Source organism: Tiliqua scincoides, chromosome 4 (genome assembly GCF_035046505.1).
Source record: "Tiliqua scincoides isolate rTilSci1 chromosome 4, rTilSci1.hap2, whole genome shotgun sequence".
NCBI classification, from domain to species: Eukaryota; Metazoa; Chordata; class Lepidosauria; order Squamata; family Scincidae; genus Tiliqua; species Tiliqua scincoides.
Genome location: NC_089824.1, coordinates 219,669,623 through 219,693,880, shown reverse-complemented (window position 1 = coordinate 219,693,880; position 24,258 = coordinate 219,669,623). Strand labels below are relative to the sequence as shown.

The following is a 24,258-nucleotide window of genomic DNA, read 5'->3' as shown; positions in this document are numbered from 1 at the left end:
CCAGATGCAGACAAATTATTCTCCATACTGTCACACCAGGTTTGTGCCAGGAATTGACTAGACAGGGTCCCATCTCAGACTCGCAGAAAACTAGGGGTGGAGGGTGCATTAGAGGTCATCTAGTCCAACCCCCTGCTCAGTGCAGGCCACTACACCACACCTGGCAGGTCGCCATCCTGTCTCTGCTTGAAAAATGAGGGAGAGCTGGCAACTGCACAAAGCAGGCAGTTCCGGTGCTGGACAGCCCTTACAGTTAGGAAATAGCCACATTCTACCATTTATGCACAAGGATATCATGGGAGACTTTGTCAAACGCTTTACTGAAATCTAGATGCACTAAATCCACAGCATTCTCACAGTCTACCAGTCACTCTATCAAAGAAGGAGATAAGATTTTCCTGGCATGATTTGTTCTTGCTAAGCTCACACTGGCTCCTAGAAATCACCCCATTATTTTCTCAATGCTCACAGATGTTCCACTTAATAATCTGTTCCAGGATCTTTCCGGGAACTGAAAGAATATGCCTGCTGGAATAAATTCTGGATAACTGTTCCACGGGCCTCTGTGCAAAAATGTATAGCATTTTATGTCAGCTGAATACACAAGGGAATGAGAATTTCATGCTAACAGGACACTGTGGTCTAGCAATCAGTGACAGACCAGGGTTGAAGAGGGCCAGATCCAGAGACCTGTTCACTGGGTGACTTTGAAGCAGTCGCTCTTTCCTAACTTATAGAGTTGTTGTGGGGATAAAAATTTGGGGAGAAAATCTTTCCCCGAGCTCCTTGGAGGACAGGTGGAATATAAACATAAATAACAGAACTGCAGCCCAGGATCTTGTGCATCTTCCATGCAGCTCATAGGTGTCTGATGCTCTGAACAGAAATGCAGCTATGAAAAGCTTCCCAGGAGAATCACCCTTAGATCAGGCAGTTCTGCCACACTGACAATTAAAATATCAAAGCCCACCACAGTTGGGGGGAGGTCAAAGAGAAAACCCCTTACAAGGGACTGGTGTGCCTGTCTCCCTGGATGAAAAGCAGCTGGCTTTGTAAAAGCTGTGTTGATCCTGGCAAGCAAAGATGAGCAGCATCCACTACAATAAACAGGCAGATCAGAGAGCCACGGAATGAGGAGCTCTTGTCTAAGTCTGCCTCCTGCACACCAGGGAATGAAAGCCTTCTCCAAAGCCATTGATCTATTGTGTGCTAATTCTACTGCCTCTCTAGCCGGGAGACCCGGATGAAGGCAGAAGTGTTAAATCCGCTGGGTTAAAAGGATGCCATCAAAGCCCAGGAAAAACAAAGGTGACCTACCTGTGTTATCACCCTTTCATAGAAATAAACCTGGCCAAGGGGCACAAGCAAAAATAAAGAGACTGAGAAAGGGAAGGGAAATTGGAAACAAAATGAGAGGATTAATCAGCCCTTTGTGAAAGCAGGATTAGTTCATCTGTGCAAGGCGGAACTGGCCTCAATTGGAATGATCAGCCGGGTTTTAAAGACACATTCTGCAGAGGAATGTGAAGTTCTCCCACCCCTGCCTCCCCCCAGAAGATGGCTGAGGCATCTCCACCCTCCGGTTTCACAATTTCTCATGCTCCAACTTGGGGCTGTTATGAGAATGTGAAGAACTAATGCGCGCAAGTCACTTTGACCACACTTTAAAAAACAGAACAGACCTCCAATGCAACAAAGGAGATCAGTATGCAAGGAGAGGCTGAGCACAAATGCACTGGATGCAGATGCCATTTGCATTCACACCGTGATGTACATCTGGTCTCTGCTGAAGGAGCTGAATGCACCTTTTTGGACAAACAGTCCATTCCTACCTAACTCCCCACGCAGCGATGCAGCCATGCCAAAGGGGTGCATGCTGAATGCCATGGGGCAATTTCAGGCCCCAGAGGTCTCCTCCTGGTAAGGGAACCTTTGTTCCCTTGCCTGGTGGAAAAATCTCACTGTCTGAATGGGTTTACTCAGATCTGAACCTGCTATATAGGTGGCACAAGTCCAAGTGGAACCAGGAAGGAGGATCAAAGCCAGAAAGGGGGATAGGATATTGGCAGTGACACTGCTGTCAGTACTGTCCCCTTCCTGCTCTCAATCTGCCCCACCCCAATCTCTGCCCTGTTCCTCCCCATTCCTTTCCCTCCCCACCTCCCTCCTGCCCTGAGTTACTGGCACCAGGGGATATGGACCCAACCACTTGCTGCTTGCCAGGCAGCACAGAATGGCATGTCATGCTTTGCAATAGCCATAAAGGGTCTTAGCCTGCCAAAAACCCTGTTAGAATTGGGTTTAAAGACAAACATTCCCATCCGGGATCCACTAGTTGACAGCAGCGGTGTAGCTAGAGGTGGTGCAAAGCACTAAGGTTCGCAAGAATCCTCACCACAGTGTGCAAGCAGCCCCTCCCCCTCCCTTTCAGAGGCATTCAGCTCCAAATGCCTCCGTTTTGCTCCCCCCCCATGGCTCAGAAGGGAGGAGGGGCCACTTGCACACTGTGGTGAGGCTCCCAGTAAAACTCAGTGTTTTGCACCCCCTCTAGCTATGCCACTGGTTGATAGGTACAGCTCGCTGAAGATAAGTCAAGCTGGAACAGCCATAATCTTTAAGCAGAATCACATCCCTTTCAGCAGAATCCTATGGGCTCTGAATTCTGCAACAGTGAAACTTCAGCTCCACTTTTGTAAAAGGCCCAGCAATAGCACCAACATTGCTCAGCTGCTAGGCCATTTGGACGCGCTGATGAAAAGTGTTAACAGCTCCATATGCCTGCTGCCATGGAGCCTGGGCTGCAGTGAACCCAGTAAGTTGGCGGCAGGGGCGTGTCGTGGGGGGAAGGGGAGGCTTGAGGGAGTTTGGGAGCAAGCTGGGGGGCAGGGGGCAGTTTGGGGAAAAAGGAAGGGGTGAACCCCAGTGGCAGTGACATGCCAGGATCCTGTCCCCTTTCTTAGGCACAGTTGTCATTCAGCATGGAAAAATGAGAATACAACTTGCAAGAGTTTTGCAAAGACAATAAAAAATTAAACCTTAAAAAGCCCCTTAAGTAAAATCCCATCACTGACATCTCTCTTGCAGGGTATGACAGACAAGTCTTCATTTCAGAGAGGACTAAGTTCTGGAAGATGTGGATAATAATAAAGAGAAGGCCTCTGGACATGTGTAGAGTGCACTGAATGAATACTGCTGGCATTATCTTGGGTTGCGTAGCAGGACTGGCTATACATACCTTTCAATATTTTGTAGAACAGATAAAGCTGATGGAAGGAAAAGAAGAGAGGTACGAATGATGCTCAGTTGGTGTTCTCAGATCATGCATCTCATGCAATATGAACTGAGAAGTGTACCCTGGGATCTCTTATGACATGGGAAAGGATGCTGGCATGTCCTATTTGGGTTATGCACTGCTGATGGCAATCAGCTGGAGTGCATGGTTTGATAGCTGTGCCCTAGTTGAGAAGAGGACGTAGCTCACACAGTGCATGGAAATAGAAGCATTTACTTGGCATGGACTGACCTGGTGCCAAACAGTTGGATAAATGGTCATCACAGGAGGGACACTAGGGGCCTCTTGAATTAGAAGTCCACCACTGATTTCAGGCAGGTTCCTAAGTACAGCAAATGGAAGGCAGATGGAGAGCAGCAGGAGTAGGTGGAAGGAAGCCATCCTGAATAACTGACATGTCTGGAACAGCAAGATGAACTCACACTATGATGGCAGAGCATCAGCCTCAAGGCCATTGGCTCAAATGAGGAGCCTGGTGTTCTCTACCCTCTGGCCCCAATTTTCTCATTATGCTGCAAAACTGGAGCTGGAGTCAAGGATACCAGATGGTGAGCGAAGAGCTTCTGGTTCTCGGGTACTTGGGATGGCGCATATAATCAATGACAGAAAGATCCTGGAGTTGTGCTGGCTGTATATTTTTAGGGGTCATAACTTTATTGCACAAACGCTGAATCGGTTGGAGGCAAGAGAGATTGATGGTCTAAATCTTTGTGTTCAGGGGCAGAATTGAAATAATAATAAATAATAATAATAAACTTTATTTATATCCCGCCCTTCTCCCTAAAGGGACCCAGGGCGGCTAACAACATATAAAAAACACATTTAAAAACATAAATTAAGACAAATAGCAGATAAAAACATTAAAAACACATTAACAGCGACCTTAAAAAACAGTAGTCAGATTAAAAGACAATAAAAAGAGTACAAAAGAGCAAGTCACAGAGGAATCAGGCCTGTAAAAACTACAAAATGTGTAAAAACTGTTAAAAAGGCCAAAGAATCAGAAGGCTTGTGTAAACAGCAGTGTCTTCAGGCCTCGCCAGAAACTCTCCAGAGAGGGAGCCATTCTCAAGTCAAGGGGAAGGGAGTTCCATAATGTTGGTGCCACCACCGAGAAGGCCCTATTTCTTGCAGCCGCCCCCCGGACCTCCTTGGGTGGCGGCACTTGTAAAAAGGCCTTCTCTGATGACCTGAGAGGGCGAGCCGGATTGTACGGGAGTAGGCAGTCTCTAAGATATCCTGGCCCAGAGCAGTATAGGGCTTTAAAGGTCGAAACCAGCACCTTGAATTGGGTCCGGAAACGAATGGGCAGCCAATGTAGCCCCCGGAGAAGCGGACTGACAGAGTCAAACCGCCTAGCTCCAGTGACCACACGGGCTGCCGCATTCTGCACTAACTGCAGTTTCCGAACCGTCTTCAGGGGCAGTCCCACATAGACCGTGTTACAATAATCTAACCTTGATGTCACCGTGGCATGGATCACTGTGGCCAGGTCTGCACGATCCAAGTACGGCCGCAGCTGGCGCACCAGCCGAAGCTGAGCGAAGGCCCCCTAGCCACAGCCGCCACCTGGGAATCCAGGAGCAGCTGCGAGTCCAGGAGGACCCCCAAGCTGCGAACCTGCTCCTTCAGAGGGAGTGCAACCCCATTCAGAGCAAGCCGATAATCCAGCACGTGCATCGAGGATTTCCGAACCAGGAGAGCCTCTGTCTTGTCCGGATTTAATTTCAGCTTGTTAGCCCCCATCCAGATCCTTACTGCTTGAAATAGGCTGCAGGGGACCGAAAGGATCTAATTTTCTATATAGATATTTCTAATCTATGTTATTATTGCTTTGTATTTCAATATACGCGAGTAATGACACTTGCATCCTGCAGGCAGAGGTGTGGATTCCTGGATGCTGCTGGGGGGGCATGCTTCCTTATAACCAACACCTGAGGTCAAGCATGCCACAAAATTAAGAGGGAAAACCTTTCTGAGACTGTATGGGGTGTGGGCTTGCATACTAGAATGCTCCTCCATTTAAAAAATCAAAACAAAATGGTCCTACGTGTAGAAAACTAGCATATTAGGGATAAGAGTTCAGCTAGTCTCCCTGACACTCAAAGCCAAACCAGGGCTTCTCACGATGTCTGAACCAAGACCATCTGACAACTGCAAGTAACCACCATATCAGATTGGAAATCATGACTTGACGCTCTTCTGCAAACTTCAGCTAGGTGAAACTGTGGTGGGGCACGGATGATATCAGTATGGGATGGAGCAGGTTTGGGGTACAGCCAGAGGGAGACATAGTGGGTGATGGGGAAGTCAATTTATGGAGTCAGTTGGCTTTCCCCACCACTGTATTGCTCATAACACACTCCACACAGCCCAATCCTACCTAAATCCCCCACATGGGGATGCAGCAGCGCTGGCACAACCTCTGTTGCATCCCATGGCAGAGTTGTGGTTGCTGGAGGTCTCCTCAGGGTAAAGACTCATTTGTCCCCTTGCCCTAGGGCAGACCCCAGCAGCCACTATGGGTGGACTTGAATGTGCATTGACCTGTGCAGGTGGATCAGGCCTGGGGTTTGGATTTGGTGGGCGCCGCCACTGAACGCACCCATTCCCGAGCCCAATCCACCCATCCCCATCCTACCTCTCTCCCGTTCTGCCCTCCCCCACCCTGTACCACCTCCTCCAGTGGGCTTACCTGCTCTGGTGGGTCTCCTGATGTACAACAGCTTGCATGGGAAGGCTCTGGCCTTCCCACCAGCGTGCCGGCTGCTTGCGTTGCCACAAAGTACCAGCAGAATGCATGTTCCACTGGCGCTACTGTTAGGATTGGTCCATCAGTCATTCAGAAAAAAGACACACTGTACAGGAGTAGAGGAAAAACAGAGGTGTACTACATTGCCAGCTTGCTATGCTTCTTGGTATTGACACACTCTAAGGCTAGGGTCTCCTGGCTCTCTGGGTCTCTTCCAGTGTCTGCCTGAGAGCAGCGCTGAATCCAGGGACACTTCCCCCATGCCCTTTCAAATCCAGGACACTCCAGAGTTCTAAACTATGCCTAAAGTGTCCCAAGGTTTACTACGGCTCTCCTCAGACACAAACTAGGAAGAGGAGGGAGCAAGGCTGGGGTGTACATCAACATGGAGCTATCCAGGCTGGTTCCACCCCCCCTCTCCTGAGTACAGCTGACCCCATTTTTGAATGCCTGGCTAGTAAGATGGGGTGGGGAGAATAAAGAAAAGATGGTGGCCTGGGAGATGCAAAGAACCCGCTTTGGGGAACCTGGCAGGATCTGCCTGCGTTCTTTTCTCTTCCAGTTCTGAGGCACCTCTTGAATGATTCCTTTGGACTTTCTTCCATCACTTTGTACAATCAGGGGTCTGTCCTTTGCTTCTTTCCCGTGCCCTCAGCATCTCGGAAACTACCTATCCAGACCATAATTAACAGAGGCGGATTAAGATCTTGGCACCCTCTGCAGGCACACACACAACACTCTCCCGCTGATGGTGGGGGCCCCGCCTTTCCCTCTCATTGTCTGCCCCATACGATAATCCCCCTTCCTCCCAACCCCTTGCTGGTTTCATTCATGCTCAAAGCGGGTGATGCAAAACTGGGAAGAAGGCAAAAGACGAAAAACAGCTTAATCCACAGACGCCATCAGACTTCTAAACCTGCCGCCCCTCCGCTCCTCTTAATCCCATGTCAAGTGGGGATTTCCACAGCCTTATATCCCCGGATGAACAGGTCTGGATGGCCCTTGTAGCCGTATTCAGGCTGTCTCCTCGCCTATGTGGTACCACGAAACCCTTGCCTCCCAAGGACATCAATAAAGGTCTAATATCAAACATGGTTGCACTTGCAGGAAAGTTGACATGAAGAGTGGAGGATGGGACACGTTTTCCTATCCTGACCTTAATTTGATTATTTTACAACATTTTAAATCAAAAGAGCTGCAACCCAATTTTAAAAAAAGCTTCGGTTCGATTAATCATTTTATGCATAATAGATTGACTAAAACAGTGCAACAAAAATTGAACAATTCCTTGTTTATCTGAATATTTCAATGTTTCTTTATTAATTTTGGAGTAATGATTTCAAAAACACCACTATTTTTGGCATAGTATCAATAGAGTAATGGAGGACAGAGGAAGAATATGTCATTATTTCAGTTCAGTGGCGTAGCTAGAGGGGGTGCAAAGCACTGTTTTGCAGGGAGCCCCACTATGGTCTGCAAGCAGCCCCACCCCTACCCTTTGGAGCTATTCTGGATGGCGGGAGCAAAATGGTAGCAATGCCTCTGTTTTGCTCTAGAGCACTAGTTCCAAAACTATGGGTCTGGACCCACTGGCGGGTCGCAACCTGATTTTTGGTGGGTTGCCAAAGGGTGATGGAAAGATCAGATAATTGCCTCAAACTCTGAGGCTATTGAAAAATCAGCTACTGAAGCTGCTAGTCACCCTGCAAAGAGCTCGGCCCCTACAGTTTGCAAGTATGTGTAACTATAGAGAGAGAAATGTTTGAGGGTCTTTTTCTGGTTATCATTAATTATAAATAAAAAAAAATATTCCTTTCTAGATCTTCTTTTTAAAAAGTATGGTAAACTTAGGTGGGTCCCAACAGAGTGTTGTTTAAAAAAGTGGGTCCTGGTGCTAAAAAGTTTGGAAACCACTACTCTAGTGGCCCAGTAAGGTCCTGAAGGGGAGGGGGAGGGGCCGCTTGCACATCAAGATGAGGCACCCTGCCAAATTTAGTGTTTTACACTTAGCAAAGTAGCTAGTAAGTACTAGAGGTAAGTAAATCTGCTTTACTTACCTCCCCATAGGCTGCCTGGCCTCCAGTGGGTCTCCTTGGACCTATACCAGCTCCTTTGCTACATCCTTTGCTGATGTAAAACTTTGTACATCACTTAGTTACGCCACTGCTCATATTTACATCAGCAACAGAGCTGGTATAGGTCCAAGGAGACCCACTGAAGGCCAGACAGCCTATGGGGAGGTAAGTAAAGCAGATTTTTACTTACCTCTCCTCAACCACCCCCCCCATCCCACCATAGTGTGTAGCATATGCTCCAGCAGCAGTGCTGCATGTGATGGACTGGCACGGATAGGATTGGGCCCTTTGTTCCAGTAGGATCCAGGGACTAAGAGGTTGTGCCATAAGCAAGATGAATGTGCAGCCCCTGTGCTTCCCAGACAGAGACAGAGAGGTGAATGAACATTCTAAAAATAAACACACCTTTCTCTTATTTAATCCTTCCGTCCTCTCACTCCTTTTCCTCTCTGTTGCATCCCCCACTCCCCCCTAGCCGTGCTATATACCTTGGCTTCTGAAAAGCTGGAGCTTTCTTGCAAGCACTGCATTTTCTACCAGGCCTCATTTTTGACACCATTTCCTAAGAAATGCTCCCCTTTGCCACATCTTCAAGAAACAAGAACTCCGCTTTGGTTCCTGGGGCCCCTGCCACGGTTCAGGTTCCTCAACGATTTTTTCACCACGAGGTTCAGCCAAGTCTTCCAACAATTCTCTATGAATTATTAGCAGCCTTGGAGCAGGACACCACTCAGCACTTCTGTGAATGCTTTTAGGTCAAATACTGCAAGAGGCCTTCACAAACACTAACTGGATTCCAGTGCATCTAGGTAAGAAGGTCATAAAATATACGTGCCTTTCTTTCCCAAGGAGGGAGGAGGCAATCCAAATAAAAAGAGATTGCATGAGCATCCAGGCTGTATCCTTTCATCCTCCCAACAGAGGCTCTATGCTGCATAACAGAAATGCAACAGATACAGCTTTTTCAACAATGATAAAGAGAGCTACACCAGTAGAATTTATTCCTATAACGTGTTAAAGGTTCAAAGCCTTTAGTAAGGAGGGAGAAGGATGGGAAAATTGCTTTCCAAAGCTGAGGATGTGCTCACAGAGAAGCCCATGAATAAGCCTCTACAGTTAGAAGCCTCTGAGTGACTATGATGGGACTTGGTCCTAGGAGGAGAAAATCCCTCCCCCCCTTTTTGCCTAAATCAGATGGCTGAAACATCCTGCTACAATAGTATTTGCTCTGAGATGCTTTTCTGAGAATCTTTGGATTCAGCACCTTTGCAAAACAGCCACATCCCAGTACAGAGGGGTCCTTTAACTGCTGCCTGCTGACAATAGATCCTGGCCTTTACCTCCTGCTGGTAAAGGCATGCAGCAGATGATTGGGCACTGAAGCCCACCCGACCAGGTCAAGAGAATGGACAGGAAGGCAACATGGATGCAACCCACCCAATTGGATGAACCTATGACATAACCAAGGTTTTAAAAAAAAAATAATGTGCAAGGATGCTTAGGATGTTGCTCGGTCCCTTGCTGGTGAACAGTGAAAGGGACACATCCACGCACCTTGCTGCCTTGTGGGTACATGGACCAGATCCTGGAATAATGTGAGTAAACTAGAACAGCAACTGCTCAGCTTATTGTGTCATAGGAACTTGCTTGACTTTGTCACTTGCCTTTTCATCTCTATGCTACATTTTGCTAACCACGCTGCCTTTGAAATAAACCTGCTTTTTTATATATGCTTTGCTTTCATTCCTCTGCAAAGCCCCTCCCTTTATTGTTTTGTCACTTCGGTCCTGTAATACTCCTTTCTATTTTTGACTAGTTTACCTGCCTGGTTCATTTGGGAGGAAGAAGGTTTGCCACGCCTCTCTGATCATCATCTTCCACTACTGTTTAATTTCTAGAAGAAAGGATTCCCCAAGGTGACCTTCTTCCATCTGAGCTCCCTAGTTTGGTGGTGGCAGTGAAAGCTATTGTTTTTTTCCCAGTAAATCCCAGTCTGACCAGTAGGGAGTGAACAGCAAAGTAAAACAGGTCATCACTAACCACTAGGCACTGCACCCATTTTGCTCTCCAAGCCTCCACCATTCCTCTTTCTCAATAATGCCTGACTATCAGATATGTGGGAGCTGCATTACACACCAGACATCTTCTAATAACTCAGCTATCTATCTCTTAGTGGAAAAAGCCCAGTGCATGACACTTAGATTGGTGGAAAAAAGAAAACGAAGGATAACTTGGGTAATGCGGGTAGTTCCAAGCAGTGGCATAGCTAAAGGGGGTGCAAAGCACTAAGTTTTGCAGGGACCCTCACCGCACTGTGCAAGCAACCACTCCCCTTCAGAGCTATGCATTCACCTTTGTTTTGCTCTAGCAGCCCAGAATGGTCCTAAGGGGAGGGGCTGCTTGCACACCGGAGTGAGGTTCCCTAAAAACTTAGTTTTGCAGGAGCAGTGATGAATCCAGCAGTGCAGATGAGTTCCTGTACAGAGAGTGCTGCCCCATTCAGAACTGGTTTCTGATGCCCTATCTGTATCACAGAACTCCTAATCAATAGGCAGTGGCCTATTGGATGTGTGGCCTAACTAGAGGGTGTGCAAAGCACTAGGTTTTGCAGGCGCTTGAACGAGTGTGCAAGCAGCCCCCTCCCCTTTGGAGCCATACCAGGCAATGGGAGCACAATTAAGGTGTTTGCCTCTTCTCTGGGTCTTCTTTAGCATTTGCCTCCGTTTTGCTCTCACAGCCCGGAATGGCTCTGAAGGGGAGGAGGGGGTCCACTTGCACAGCACATTTAGGTGCCTGCAAAACTTAGTCCTATGCACCCCCTTTAGCACTGCCACTGGGTTAGAAGGGAGCTTTCTGTGTGCACAAGTAGCAGCTATCACAACCAATAGCTGTCACAGCCCCTTGCTGGTTTCTTGCCATGTGATGGTTCATTCAGACTCTTTATCAAGCCAACAAAAAAATCAGTGTCTCCCTCCTAAAAGCCACATCAACCTTCTGTACTGGGGCTGGAAGACGTTTGTCTCCCTACAACATGTAGCTAAGCTCACTCCCCCTCCCCCCCCTGCATTAGATAATGGCACACCTGCCGAAAGAACTGCCCTCCTGGGTCAGAGCCCTACTCCCCAATGCCAGCAGTGGCCAGCTAGATGCATCTGGGAGCTCAAGAGCAGGACAGGAGGAAGACAGCTATATTGTTTGGTCACAGCATGCAGTACGGAGAGATGCCACTAATGAATACAGAGGTGTGCATTTCTGAACAAGAGGCGGCGGCGACAAGGGCCACTCCTATGCCCAGAGAAGGAGCAGGCATGCCCAGGGCCACTGTCATCTGCTGCCAGCTTCTTCTCAGGGGCCATTTTCCTAGGGGCTATTCATATCAGTCCTACCTCTGGCAGCAGCCACCGGAACATCCACACCAAGCTGAGGACTTCTGCCATCTTGAAACCCCCCCCCCCCGCCACTTTGTGCTGTGATGCAAGGAAGGAGTGGTGGTCAGAGGCTGTTCGTGCCTCAACAGTCCAAAAGGGGAGAAAAACTAATTATTTTGTGGCTGTTTTTAGTTACATGTCAATTTTGAGAGGCTTTGGCCTGAATAATGACTAATACAGTATTTGGCTATCATTGATGTCAGCCCTCTTGTCCATTAATATGTCATGCGCTGTCTCCTCTGCAATACCTCAGAGGTTCCCAAACCCTTTAAAGGCCCCTAGAGGCTGCTGCCCGATTTACAAATGCCAAGAGGTATGTCTACAAGGGTGACTTGGCAGCAGGCCCCCTCCCCTGTAGCAGCTTGTTTGACTCCTGATGCACAGCCTATTCTGCCCTGTCAGTTTCACAACAATTGAGTCACGATCACTGGTGGGTCCTGGATCCCAGTTTGAGAACCACTGGTCTACCTGCACTGTCCCTTCCCTGCTGGTGGCACATCTGCACCCACCTTGGGGAAGAGCTCTTTGCATGTTTATTAAAGCAATAAATCTGCTTTTTTTAAACACAGTTGAGCAGGACATGCCAGGAAGCTCAGCCAAGAGCAACTGCAGTAGCACCAGCAGCCCCACTGTCCCAGTAGGCCTTATACTGGAGCAGGAAAATCTGCATATGCTTTACTCAGCCTTGACACGTAGGTGTTCGGCTCAGGCCCGTCACATCTCTCTCAGTCAAACTTGCCTCCCAGGGTAAGTGTGCAAACGGAGTGCAATCACCCCATGAGCGCTGCCCTGAATCCTTGCATAAGAAAAGGGTACCCACGTGTTAGCTGAGGCTGCAATCCAGTGTGGACTGACCTGTAAGTAAGCACCACTGAATTACAAAGCCCTGGCGAAGAGGGGCCTTAACCGAGAGGCAGAGCACCTGCTTGGCAAGCAGAAGGGCCCAGGCACCATCTCCAGGCAGGGCAAAGAAAATCCTCAACTGAAATCCTGTGGAGCCATCAGAGTTGACCAGATTGAAAGAAGGGGGGGGGGTCTGCTTCTGGATAAGGCTGTTTCATATCTTCGGCACACAAGGACTTCCTTCTGAGTAGACGTGAAGAGAATCTGGCAGTCCATTGAACAAACCTGTCGTGTAGTACCTTTCCTGGTGCTGGGGGAAAGATCATTTATCTTCTGACCCTGTAAGCAACTCATCTATCTAGTCAGGAAAATGGATTTGTGGTCTGGCAGAACAAGCTGCATTTCCTTCATTGCTTGCAGCAGGCAGAGATCTTTTGGGGTCTTGCAGGAATCCTTTGGAAAGGTCAGTGAATCACAGGCAAACCAACACCTCCCCCCAAGAATGGCTTTTCCATATTCGCTGCCCTCCATCAGAGGACCAGGCTGTCAAGGATGCTCACTTGCTCCTTTGCGCACAACTTCTAACCCAGGGATTGCATTGTCTCAATCCCTGTTTACCCAAGAGGTGAGATATTCAAAGTAGTACTTCCAGAGCCAGTTTTCTTCCAAAGGAGGAATGCTAGAATTTTATCCTTGGTGCTTCAGGGCATGTCACTCCACTCTGAGCTGATCTACACTGGCTCCCACTTTGCTTTCTAGCCCCACTGAAAGTGCTGGTCATAACTTTTACAGGTGTAAAGGTTCCAGCCTGGGGTGTTTAAAGGACTGTTTGTTTCTGCATTATCCTACTTGACCTTTGAGGCCCACTGGGGCAGCGCATCCCACTGTCATATGAGGTGCAGATGGTGAATACCCAGGACTTGGCCAGTCAGCTAAAGTCAAAATCCATGACTCAAAATGGGTTTGCGAACTATAGTAGGTGCTAACTATGGTTGGTGTCTTGTCTGAATGGACAAACCATAGTTAGAGCCATCGCTCTAAGCCATGGCTTAAACCATGATTTATATGTTTTATTCTTTTTATTTATATTTTATTATATTTTATTATATTTTATTTTATTTATTTATTCGTTTTATTTATAAGAATATGTCGTAACATTTTTATCTGTTTTCAAATTATGTTTTTTAATTTGTTTTAACCTTGTTTGTAAGCCGCTTTGAGTCCCCACCTTGAGAAAGGTGGGGTAAAAATAAAGTTCATAATAATAATAATAATAATAATAATAATAATAATAATAATAATAATATGCCACTTTACACTTTTAAGTTTAAGTGAAACTATATTTGTGAAACTGTAAGTTCAAGCAACTATAAGTTATAGTTAAACTATAAGTTCAAGTGAAACTTTATTTGGGTTCTAGACTCTTGTTTAGCCCTCTCTGCCCCCCGCCCCCACAGAGCTTTTCCTGTCACAAGGTGGGATATTAATCACCTTTTCACACATTTTCTTTTTACACCTTTTCGTGACATTTTCCCACATGAAACTGAATGGGCAACCCAACGGATCAAGTCTACCAAACTCGTTTCTGGCCCTTCCCACTTCTGAATTGGAACTGAACCAGAAGGAGGTTCATCCGGGCCAACCCCAAACACTGACATGTCTAGACTCCCTGCCATACTTTCAGATCTGTTTCAGTAGGAAATAGCAAAATATATTCTCTTTGGTGCTTTATCGAAGGAGATGGAAAGACAGAAAGAAAGAAAGAAAAAAAGATCAAAACAGAGCAAGGAAATGAGCAAGGACCCAACAATGAAAGAGACTGGGATTACTCCTGTGAGTAGGAGCTCACCCAAGGGAGCAAGCCTAGGTGTCATGCACCTGCAAAGCAATTAATTATTTCCTACTATTCTGCCACATCCTTGACTCACATATATGATCTGGAATATCTCCCACTGCATCACAAAGAATATGCACCTCTGGCAGAGAAGGACAGAGAAATGACAAGACAAATCAGTTGGGTTGCTTTGCAAAAGACAGGCCCTTTGCTCAATGTGACAGGTATTGGACTGGGGAAGAAATCAACAAGCCAACAGGCTTTCCGATCAACTGAAAATTAAATAGGAGAAGGAAGTTCATTATCCTCCCCACATCCAAGCGGCTGCCAGAAAGGACCACTCTGGAGGCAAGAATCTGACTACAGAAGGAACTTCTAGGCTACCTGCCTTGGCTCCTGAATCCTCCTCTGTTCCTTTCCTGACCAGTGGTGTAGCTGGAGAGGGGGTAGAAAATTAATTTTTGCAGGGAGCCTCATAGTGCCATACAAGCAGCCCCTCCCCTTTGGAGCCATTCCAGGCAGGGGGGAGCAACAAAATGGAGGTGAATGCATGGCATGTGAACAAAATGCCTCTGTTTGGCTCCCCCCACCCGGAATGGCTCCAAAGGGGAGGGGGAGGGACCGCTTGCACACTGCGCTAAGGCTCCCTGCGAAACTTTGTGCTTTGCACCCCCCTCCAGCTATGTCACTGGCCCTGACTGAGGTCTCTGGCTGCAGCTCTCAGCAAATGTTTCTAAGGACGCCTGGCCTGTGCTTCTAGATCAAAGCCTTTTGCAAGAAGAACAATTGGGCAGTGTTTGTCTGGAGAGGTGTTTGTCTGGAGATCAAAAGGACAACCTGGCACTCTTTGTGACCTTTCTGTCTGGAAAAAAAACAACTTTGCCAACCACAATATTTTGCTTTGCAACTCCTTGCTCCATCCCCCCCTTGGATTAATATTATGACAACCTCTTTTTAAGGAAGGGTTAAGAAAACTGGCTTAATGTAACACAGCAGCAGGGGCAAAAGAAGTGGTGGGGATTGCTTTCCTGCAAGGCTTCCTTTGAGCCAGGCCTCTAGCTCTAGAACCTATTGTACAGACTTGGAACACTGTATTTCATGCCATAATTAAAGGGACTTTGGAGTACATAATGCTTAGGTAATGTAATGCTTCTGGGCATGTACAGAGTACACTCCCCCCTACCACTGAGTAATAATAACCAAACCCTGCATAACTAGGATCAGAGAATAGAACTTTCAGGTGAGATCATAACAGGACTTTATCAGGCCTCTTCACTATCAGGGTACAGTGCACAGCTGGGCACGAAGGCCAAGTTTTCCACCATTATCTTGTCCCTCCAGTGAATCTAAGGAATCCTTCCTTCGTTCCATGGATTTTTACTTGTAAGGTAGCCGACACAATATTACAATAATTAACAAAATAGCAATAAACCTCTAAATAATAAAGAAAAACCATTCAAATCAATCAGCACATCTTTCTCTAAAGGCCAGCAGCCAGCTCTGCATTTTGGGGCTAACATCCTGAGTTGAAAAAACCTCAGGTGAAACCTGGACTTGACCAGGAGTGAGTCATTTTCTCAACTCCTTAACTGTGAAATGGGCACAGTACTGGGTTGCATCACAAGGTTGCTGAGAGATTGAATGGATAAAGAAGGATTTCTACCCATCCTTGGCAGGCGTTAAGGCTGGGCTGGGTTGGGTTCCAGATGCTAATCAATGCTGGCAAAGTATATGCTGTGGCAGGGTGTGATTTCAGGAACAGGAGTTTCTACATAGTACATGCTCAGCTGGGAGAATAAAGAACCCGAGAAGTCATCAGAAGACTCAGAAGACTCAGAAGACTGAGGCAAACCAAACAAAGCAGCTGCGGCTACTTTATGGCAGTAGAATAGCTAGAGGGGGTGCAAAGCACTAAGTTTTGCAGGGAGCCTCACCATGCCATGCAAGCAGCCCCTCCCTTTTGGAGCCATTCCAGGCTACTCAGCTCCATGGCAGCTACTCTCCAGCTTTCTCTTCTGCTCAGGACCCTCTACATGCTGGGGACCATTGACCTCTGTTCATGGCAACATAAGACACAGCTGTCTACAGAGTCACACCTCTGGTCCATCTGTTTCAGTATTGCCCACACTGGCAATAGCTCTCCAAAGTTTCAAACCAAAATCTGCCTCCACCTTTCTCTAGGCATCTGCTGAGATGCTGCCAGGGACTGAACTGAGGATCTTCAACATGCAAAGCAGGGACTGTACCACTGAGCAACAACCCTTCCCGACCACTCAGTTCAGCTCCTCATTTAGCCTCCAGTCTCACAAGGTGACCTTCAGCCACCAGCTACTGAAATTGTGCCACCAGTTCTGAAGCGAGCAGTTCAGTTTGAAATCTTGGTGGACTCAACCTGGCCCTTCTGTCTCACCTTATTTTGTACCACTTCTCTTTGTTTCTCAGTACTGCTCCCTCCAGAACCTGGCCGCTGCCATTTCTCACCCCCCCCCCTCCAAGTGACACTGTGTGATCATTCCTGGTTGAAAAATAGTGACATGAAGATGTGACATTGGTCAGATGGGAGGAAAAAATTAGGAGTGCCAGCCAGTGACAGTATCGCACCATCACTGGATGTCCCCCGATAAAAATGCCAAATGGCCTGCCAGCACTGGTCTGGCTCAGTTGATTTTTTCCTTGGAAACCAGCTGCTGAAAGGGAAAGAAGCTGGTTTTCCTCTCAGCCATGGTGGTGGAGGAAGGGGGGGTTTACCTGTACACCTTTAGTGAGGAATGTTGTGTATTGCCTCTTAAGAGGCAAGCACAGAAGGCTTCAGAATGAGATGACCATGTGAGTCAGTAGAAGCCTTTTTGTATGTTTGGGGCTGTACAGTCTCAACAGATGTAAGCCCAGCTGCACTAGAAACTAGAGGAAGTGCTCAGGTAAGTTGTGTGTGCGCTTTTAATTCACCATTAATCATTAGAATATGTATGTTTTGTCCTGTGAATATTGCATGGAGGGGGATAAAATCACAATGGAAGGAAGAGTGCCTTTAGGATTTTGGCCCCACATTGGTTCTGATCTTTCTAAAAGTGCCCTCCCTCACACACTCTTTTTAATGGGAAAAAGCTTCCTTTGGCTTTCATTCACTGCCCCAAGGTATGGCGATGGCAACTGGCTTTGATGGTTTTCAAAACAATTCAGCAAATTCATGGGCTAGAAAAGGTCATTTGACAATATGAACTATGATGAGCCTCCATGTACAGAGGCAGTCTCTCTGAATACCAGGAGGCAAGGGCAGGAGAGGGCTGTGGTCTCAGTATCCTGCTTGTGGGCTTTCCCAGCACATCTGTTGGTCCCTGTGTGAAGTGGGATGCTGGACTGGATGGATCAATCTTCCTTCTGATTCAGGAAGGCTCCTCTTATGTTCTTAGGATTGCTCCCCCAGATGATTTTCCTGCTTCCTTTGAAGCCCCTGAGATTTCTGCCACATGGAGCAGATGCCTGCACCACCTACTGGAATGAACTGCCCTCCCTGGATTTATGAACCTACACAGCTGCTGCCTGCTGAGTCAGACAACTGGATTGGTATTGTCTACACCTGCAGTTTTCAAACAAGCAGGGAATTTGAATCCCGAAGTCTTGGTGGGGGTGGGGAGAAGCAGCGGCGCGATCCCCAGGATTAAGCCGCTCAGGGGGGCTGCAGGGGCTTGGTGCACTTGCCCAAGCCCCCTGCACCCCCCCCCGGAGGTGCGGGGAGCCCTGTGCGATCTTCGGCAGGGCTCCCCAGGTCAGGGAAAGTGAGAGTGGGGCAATTGTGCTCCGCTTCCGCAAAACGGGAAGCGGAACGTGATCGCCCCACTCTCACTTTCCCTGACCTGAGGAGCCCTGAAGGCGCTTGCTCCCGGCTCCCCGCAGCCAGGGACGGCTCTCGCAGGGACCGGAGGGTGCACCCCAGTCCCTGCAGCCCAGTCAAAAGGGAACGTGGAGCAATCGCGCACTGCTTCCAGTTTAGCAGAGTGGGGCGCGATCGTTCTGCTGTCACCTTCCCTGACCCGGGGAGCCCTGCCGAAGGTCACACAGGGCTCCCTGCACCCCTGGGGGGCTGCAGGGGACTTGGACAACTGCACCAAGCCCCTGCAGCCCCCCTGAGCGGCATGAGCCTGGGGATCGCACCGCTGCCTCCTGGCTGCCCCCGCCCCTTAAGGGGAAAGGGATCAGGACCCTCAGGCCGGGGCATCGTGACACCCCAGTTTGAATACCACTGGTCTACACTGACTGGCAGTGGCTCTCTGGGGTTTCAGGGTGGTCTTTCCTGCCCCTAACTTGCAATGCTGTAGGGATTGAAGGTAGAATTTTCTCCATGCAAAGCAGGGCTCTCCGATTGAGCTTTGTCCTTCCCTGTGAATATGCACTAGTTCAGACTATATAAATGAACTGGATGCATTATAACTAGCATTGCAGGATAACTACCCCCCCCCCCCCAGCAGTGTTTTCAGGAATGCTAGCACTGATTAGAAACCCCGCCTCACTCTCAAAGGTTCACAAAAGATGCTGGGGTTTATACCAGTCTTATATCACTCTAAGCTGAACAAGGTAATTAAAGAGCATCAAGGGACAGAGGCCCTGATCTGCATTCTGTGATCCTGACCATGTGCCTCTAATTCCTTCCTCCACCACTACCCCCAGGAGCCTCTGAAGCAGGTGTTGATATTTCCTCTGGATCATTCAGTCTAAAGGATTAAGTGGAAACACCCTCTGTGCACATCTGCCCACCCTCTATGCTTGCTTCCAGTGCATTGAGGCAGTCTACTCTTAAACATACTCACTCTGAACCAAGTCCCACTGGCTTCATTCTTAATAAGTATTTAAGAGGGGGCTTGTTGGGCATGACAGCAGGAGTGCTCAGTGCACAGGAGGACTTACTTCTGAGTAAACATGCTTTGCATGATAAATCAGTTGCCACGTTACTCTCTGTGGATGCAAACCTACAACTGTAAACATTTTAGCTTGCACTGGTCTAGACTGCTGGACCTGTCACCCAATATTCTGTTATGGAAAATGAATAACACCTCTCCGAGGACTTGATTTCACACAGCACTCTCCTGGATTGAGCCCCTGTGATGCCTGTTTTCATGAGCAAAGTGGTCCTCCAGTGATCACCAGTCTCCATGCATGCATCAGAGGGCTTCTAGGGCAGATAACATGATTTCCTTCAAGGCAGGCAGGCTGAACAATCACTGCATCTTGGTAGGAATGATGGCTGGCCAGAACAACACACTACGGCTCACCTCTCCTAGGATACAAATGTTTCCTATGGCAAATCTCTTATGTGCAAAAGCCACTCCCTCCACTATGTACGCTTTCTCAGAAGCCAGTCTTGCGAAGCTCAATGGGCTTACTCTGAAGTAGACAACCGCGGAAATGCAGCCCTTTTGTTGCCTCTTTTCACTTTCAGGGCAGGCAAGAACACACAGACACAACACCCATGCATCAGTGCCTAGAGCTCAAGCCTGAAATGTCTGTTCAGTGTGAAAGCTGGATTCTAAAGACAACTGAGACAAGAGTTACCGGGAGCACGTGCAAAGTGCCTCCTCTGAGGAATGACGGCTAGTTTCCTACCGACCTGACTTCCAGATCACACACTTTTAGAAGCCCAGCACGCCACAACTCGCACTTCCGAGTGTGCACAAGCAGTGGCGTAGCTAGAGGGGGGGGCAAAGCACTAAGTTTTGCAGGCGCCTGAACGCGCCATGCAAGCGGCCCCTCTGGAGCAACTCTGGCTGGGGGGAGCAAAACTGAGGTGCATGCTACCCCCACCCAGAATGCCTCGGAAGGGGGGTATTTGCAGGGCACGTTCAGGTGCCTGCAAAACTTAGTGCTCGGCCCTCCCAGCTACGCCACCGCGCCCAAGCAAGCAGTGCCCATTCACAAGAAGCCATGGCAGGTCCCAGCCCTTCCCTTTCCCCGGAAGGCATCGCCCATCAGGCATGTGCCACCTGCGTGACAGAGAGCAGCGGAGCTGGCCGGCCCCCTCCCTGCACGCCCTTCTCCTCTCTGCTGCTGATCACGCCTGTAACTGACACAGGCTGCGATCCCAGCCACGCTTCCCTGGGAGGAAGCCCCACTGGCTAACGGGGCTTCCTTCTGAGTAGGCACGCACAGGGTTCGGCTCCCAAAGGGCTGAACCGCCCCTGGGCGAGTCCGGAGCGCGGCAGGCGACTTAACGGGCGCCTCGGCGGCGGCAGCAGCAGCAGCAGCAGCCGCGCGACGTGCGGAGCCGCCCAGCCCCTCGTGCCGGGCGCTTCACCTGCCGCGGCGGGGCTCCTCGGAAGCAACCCGCGCCAGCCCGCGGGCTTCCCCCCAGGCCGGTCTCCGCGGAGGCTGCTCCGGGAGGGCGCGCGGGGCCGGGGCGGAGCCGGTACCTTCCATGTCCTTGGCCTCCCCGGCGCAGTTCATGGTGCGCGGCGTCCCCGGAGCGCGGCTCGGGCGGCATCCAGCGCTGGCCTCCCCCGGGACCGCGCGGGGCGCTGCTCTCCTGCCGCCGCTTTGTCTGCGCGCAGACTGGCCGCGGCGCGGGGCTCGGGCAGGAGCTGCGGCACTGCCTCCGCCGCGCCCGAGGTCGCCGCCTCCTCCTGCAGGCACCTCCGCCGGGCGGCCGGGGCTGGCTCAGGGCGGCCGGCAGCGCAGCCCGCCGCGCTCCCGGAGAGGCTCGGCCGGCGCCTCCGCGCCTGGCACACGTGCTCTGCCCGGCCACGCCTCAGCCCGGCCCCGCGGGCATCTGCAGGGGCCGTGCTGGCCGAGGGAGCCCCCGCCAGGCTGCAGCCCCGGCCGCACCTACTCCGGAGTAAGCCCCGCTCACGGCAATGGCACTTGCTTCTGAGGAGACCCTCTTAGGCTGCAATCCCGTCCACACTTACCTGGGAGTAAGCCCCTTGGACTAGAATGGCACTGACTTCTGAGTAGACATGCATGGGATTGGTTCCCGTCCTGCAATCCTGGCCACACCTACCTGGGAGTAAGCCCCATGGACTAGAATGGGACTTGCTGCTGAGTAGACACGCACGGACTTGGGCTGTGACTGTCGTCGTGCCCTTTTACCTCGCCCCCCCCGTTTCCTCCTCCCTTACATTTGGTGTGTCCCCCCCCTGCTGCTCCCTTATTTCTCAGCTTTGTTCCTCTTCTCTTGTCAGATGGCGATTGTTAATTCCTTTTAGACCCTCTGATGTTATGCAGTGGAAACCAAAGAGGCAGCTCCCTGCCCCCAGGAGTCTACAGTGTATGCTTGGACTGGGCAGACCAGAGCAGAGGGAACAGCAGCAAGGCCTGGATATCAGCAGATGCTGCCATAGGGCTCTGCTAGCTCACAGCTGGAGCTCAGGCCTTTTAAAGGCCTTGATGCCTTTAAAAGAGGATTGGACAAGTTTCTGGAGGAAAAATCCATTAAGGGTTACAAGCCATGATGCAGGGGAGGGCACCAGCTTGAGGTCTCTTGTTACCTGGTGTGCTCCCTGGGGCATTTGGTGGGCCACTGTGAGATACAGGAAGCTGGACTAGATGGGCCTATGGCCTGATCCAGTGGGGCTGTTCTTATGTTCCCCCCTCAGGCGCCTCTTTTCTTGACTGAAGAGGCCCAAACGCTGTAGCCTTTCCTCATAGGGAAGGTTCCCCAGCCCAGTCATCATTTTGGTTGCTCTCTTCTGCACCTTTTCCATTTCCACTATATCCTTCTTGAGATGCAGCGACCAGAACTGGACACAACACTTCAGGTGTGACCTTACCATCGATTTGCCATCCCTGCATGGCATCCTATTCCAAGAGATGCTGAACAGAATGCTGGTCTACATGGATGTTGCTGCTGATCCATATGGGCTGGGATCTAATCTAATCTAATCTAATCTATGGCATAGCTAGAGGGAGTGCAAAGCACTACATTTTGCAGGCGTCTGAATGCGCCATGCAAGTGACCATTCTGGGCAGGGGGGAGCAAAACAGAGGCAGAGTGCCTGGCTCTGAAGGGGAGGGGTTGCTTGCATTGCGCGTTCAGGCACCTGCAAAACTTAGTGCTTTGCACCCCCTCTAGCTATGCCACTGATCTATCCATTCCTGAAATCTAACTATTTCAGTAGTTCTCATACTTTTAGTGTGGGACCCACTTTTTAGAATGAGAATCTGTCAGGACACACTGGAAGTGATGTCATGACAGGAAGTGACATCATCAAGTAGGAACATTTTTAACAATCCTAGGCTGCAATCCTACCCACACTTACCCAGGAATAAGTTCTGTTTGCTATCATTGTTAAAAACATGTACACAGTAGCCTGTTCATGGTACAGATCTGTAACATTTTCCCAAATGCAGTCCCATACAATGGTAGCATCAAATCTAATATATGAAAAATAAAATATTGCAATGAATGGGGACCCACCTGAAACTGGCTTGTGACCCACCTAGTGATCTATTTTTGTTTCTGCCTCTGTCTTTTGAGTCACTGATCTACATCTATGTTTATGGGCTTGTCTGCATTCTGCTAGAATCAAGAACCTACCTGAATGTTTTTTGGTACATAAACACCTGCACACCTTGGTTCTAAGAGGAAAACAAACTGTGCCATCCAAAGGGCCCCCCCCCCAATTTCTTATTAAGCCAGCCACTGTGCTAAAGTGATAGCATAGGCACTGTCCAGTGTGTTAACGAGCAACTAAATCTTCGCTTGTGCATTATTGATCTTGGCCTGTGCAGTAGGTGGAAGGGAGTGTGGATAATGAAAATACAATGCCAGCTATGAAAGGCTCCCCGTGTACGAGCACATTGCAGGAGGCCTCTGTGGAAACTCATAAACAGCAGTGAAATTCAGTGTGGGATTTCTTCAACCCACCAAAAGGATATGATGGGGATTGAACGGGGCAGAGAGAGGGCAGAATGGAGAAGGGGTATTCAGAACAGGACAGAGACGGGATTGGAGTGATGGGTGGATTGGATCCGGAGTGGGGGCTGGTTCAGTGGCAGAGGCACACACCGAGTCCCAGGCCACTTCTGGGGCCTGATTTGCCTGTATGGATCAACATGGACTTCTGCCAGCAATCTTGCAGGTCTGTGGATCCATTGCAGCTCCAGGGCAAATGTCCCCTTACCCTGAGGAGACCTCCAGCAGCCCAAACTCCCCTGCAGGATGCCGCAGAGCATGTGCCGGCCCCACCGCATTGCCCCACAGGGGATTTAGTCTGGATTGAGCTATGATACAAACACTTGGGGAGGTCAGCTGCAAGGAGGGCAGTAAACATGCACCACTGCCCATTGTCATGTCTGGTTTGGCCCAGGTTTTAACAGACAGACGTTCCCAGATTGCATCTGCTGGCAAAACAGACACTGTCACAGCCGAATTGCACCATTACTCATCCTGGGACAACAGTAATGCCTTATCATTCCACACGGGGTTTTTTTTTGCCCAGACAACAGCCTGATCCAGACTAAACATTAGTCAAACAGATGAGGAAAAGCGCCTGAATGGGGCTCCTTCATTGCTTCTGTTTTATTCTGACATCCTTGTCTGGGTGAACAGAGGTCCTGTCATAATGGTGGCTGCAACTCCTTCTGATAGTCATCAGTGCCATTTTGTTAGGAGAATGAGGGCCCAATCCTGTCCAATTTTCCAGCACCGGTGTAGCCACAATGCCACCCCAAGGTAAGGGAACAAATGTTCCCATCCCTTAAGGAGTCCTCTGTGACTGCCTCCCCAACACAGGATGCAGTGCATGCCCTACTGACATGGCTGCACCAGCACAGGAAAACTGGATAGGATTGGGCCCTGAGCCCCTTGATCCTTTAGTCCAACACAGGTTTCCTCTACACAAGACGAGATGGGTGAGCATTCAGAAAGTTCCAGAGAATTCCCTCAGTAATGCGGTGTCAAGATGGGCATAAGGGCTCAGCCAGGCTTGAATCCAGAGCCTGCTAGAACAGTTCTAAGGAACAGCAAGTTCAACGTTCAGCTCCTACAGTGGCACCTCCTTGCCAGGAAGGCAACAGCCATCTGCTGTTGCCTCTCCAGCAACTGG

General features: G+C 49.4%; 1 protein-coding gene across 1 annotated transcript in view; it reads right to left on the bottom strand.

Moving 5' to 3' along the window:
- Window positions 1-20,734, bottom strand: part of SAMD10 (sterile alpha motif domain containing 10) — a 50,460-nt gene extending 29,726 nt beyond the window's left edge. Inside the window, exon 1 of the mRNA XM_066626049.1 lies at window positions 20,626-20,734. Within this exon, the coding sequence (XP_066482146.1) occupies window positions 20,626-20,659 (34 nt within the window). The 5' untranslated portion in view covers window positions 20,660-20,734. The remainder of the gene's footprint in view (window positions 1-20,625) is intronic.
- Window positions 20,735-24,258: the final 3,524 nt, after the last annotated feature.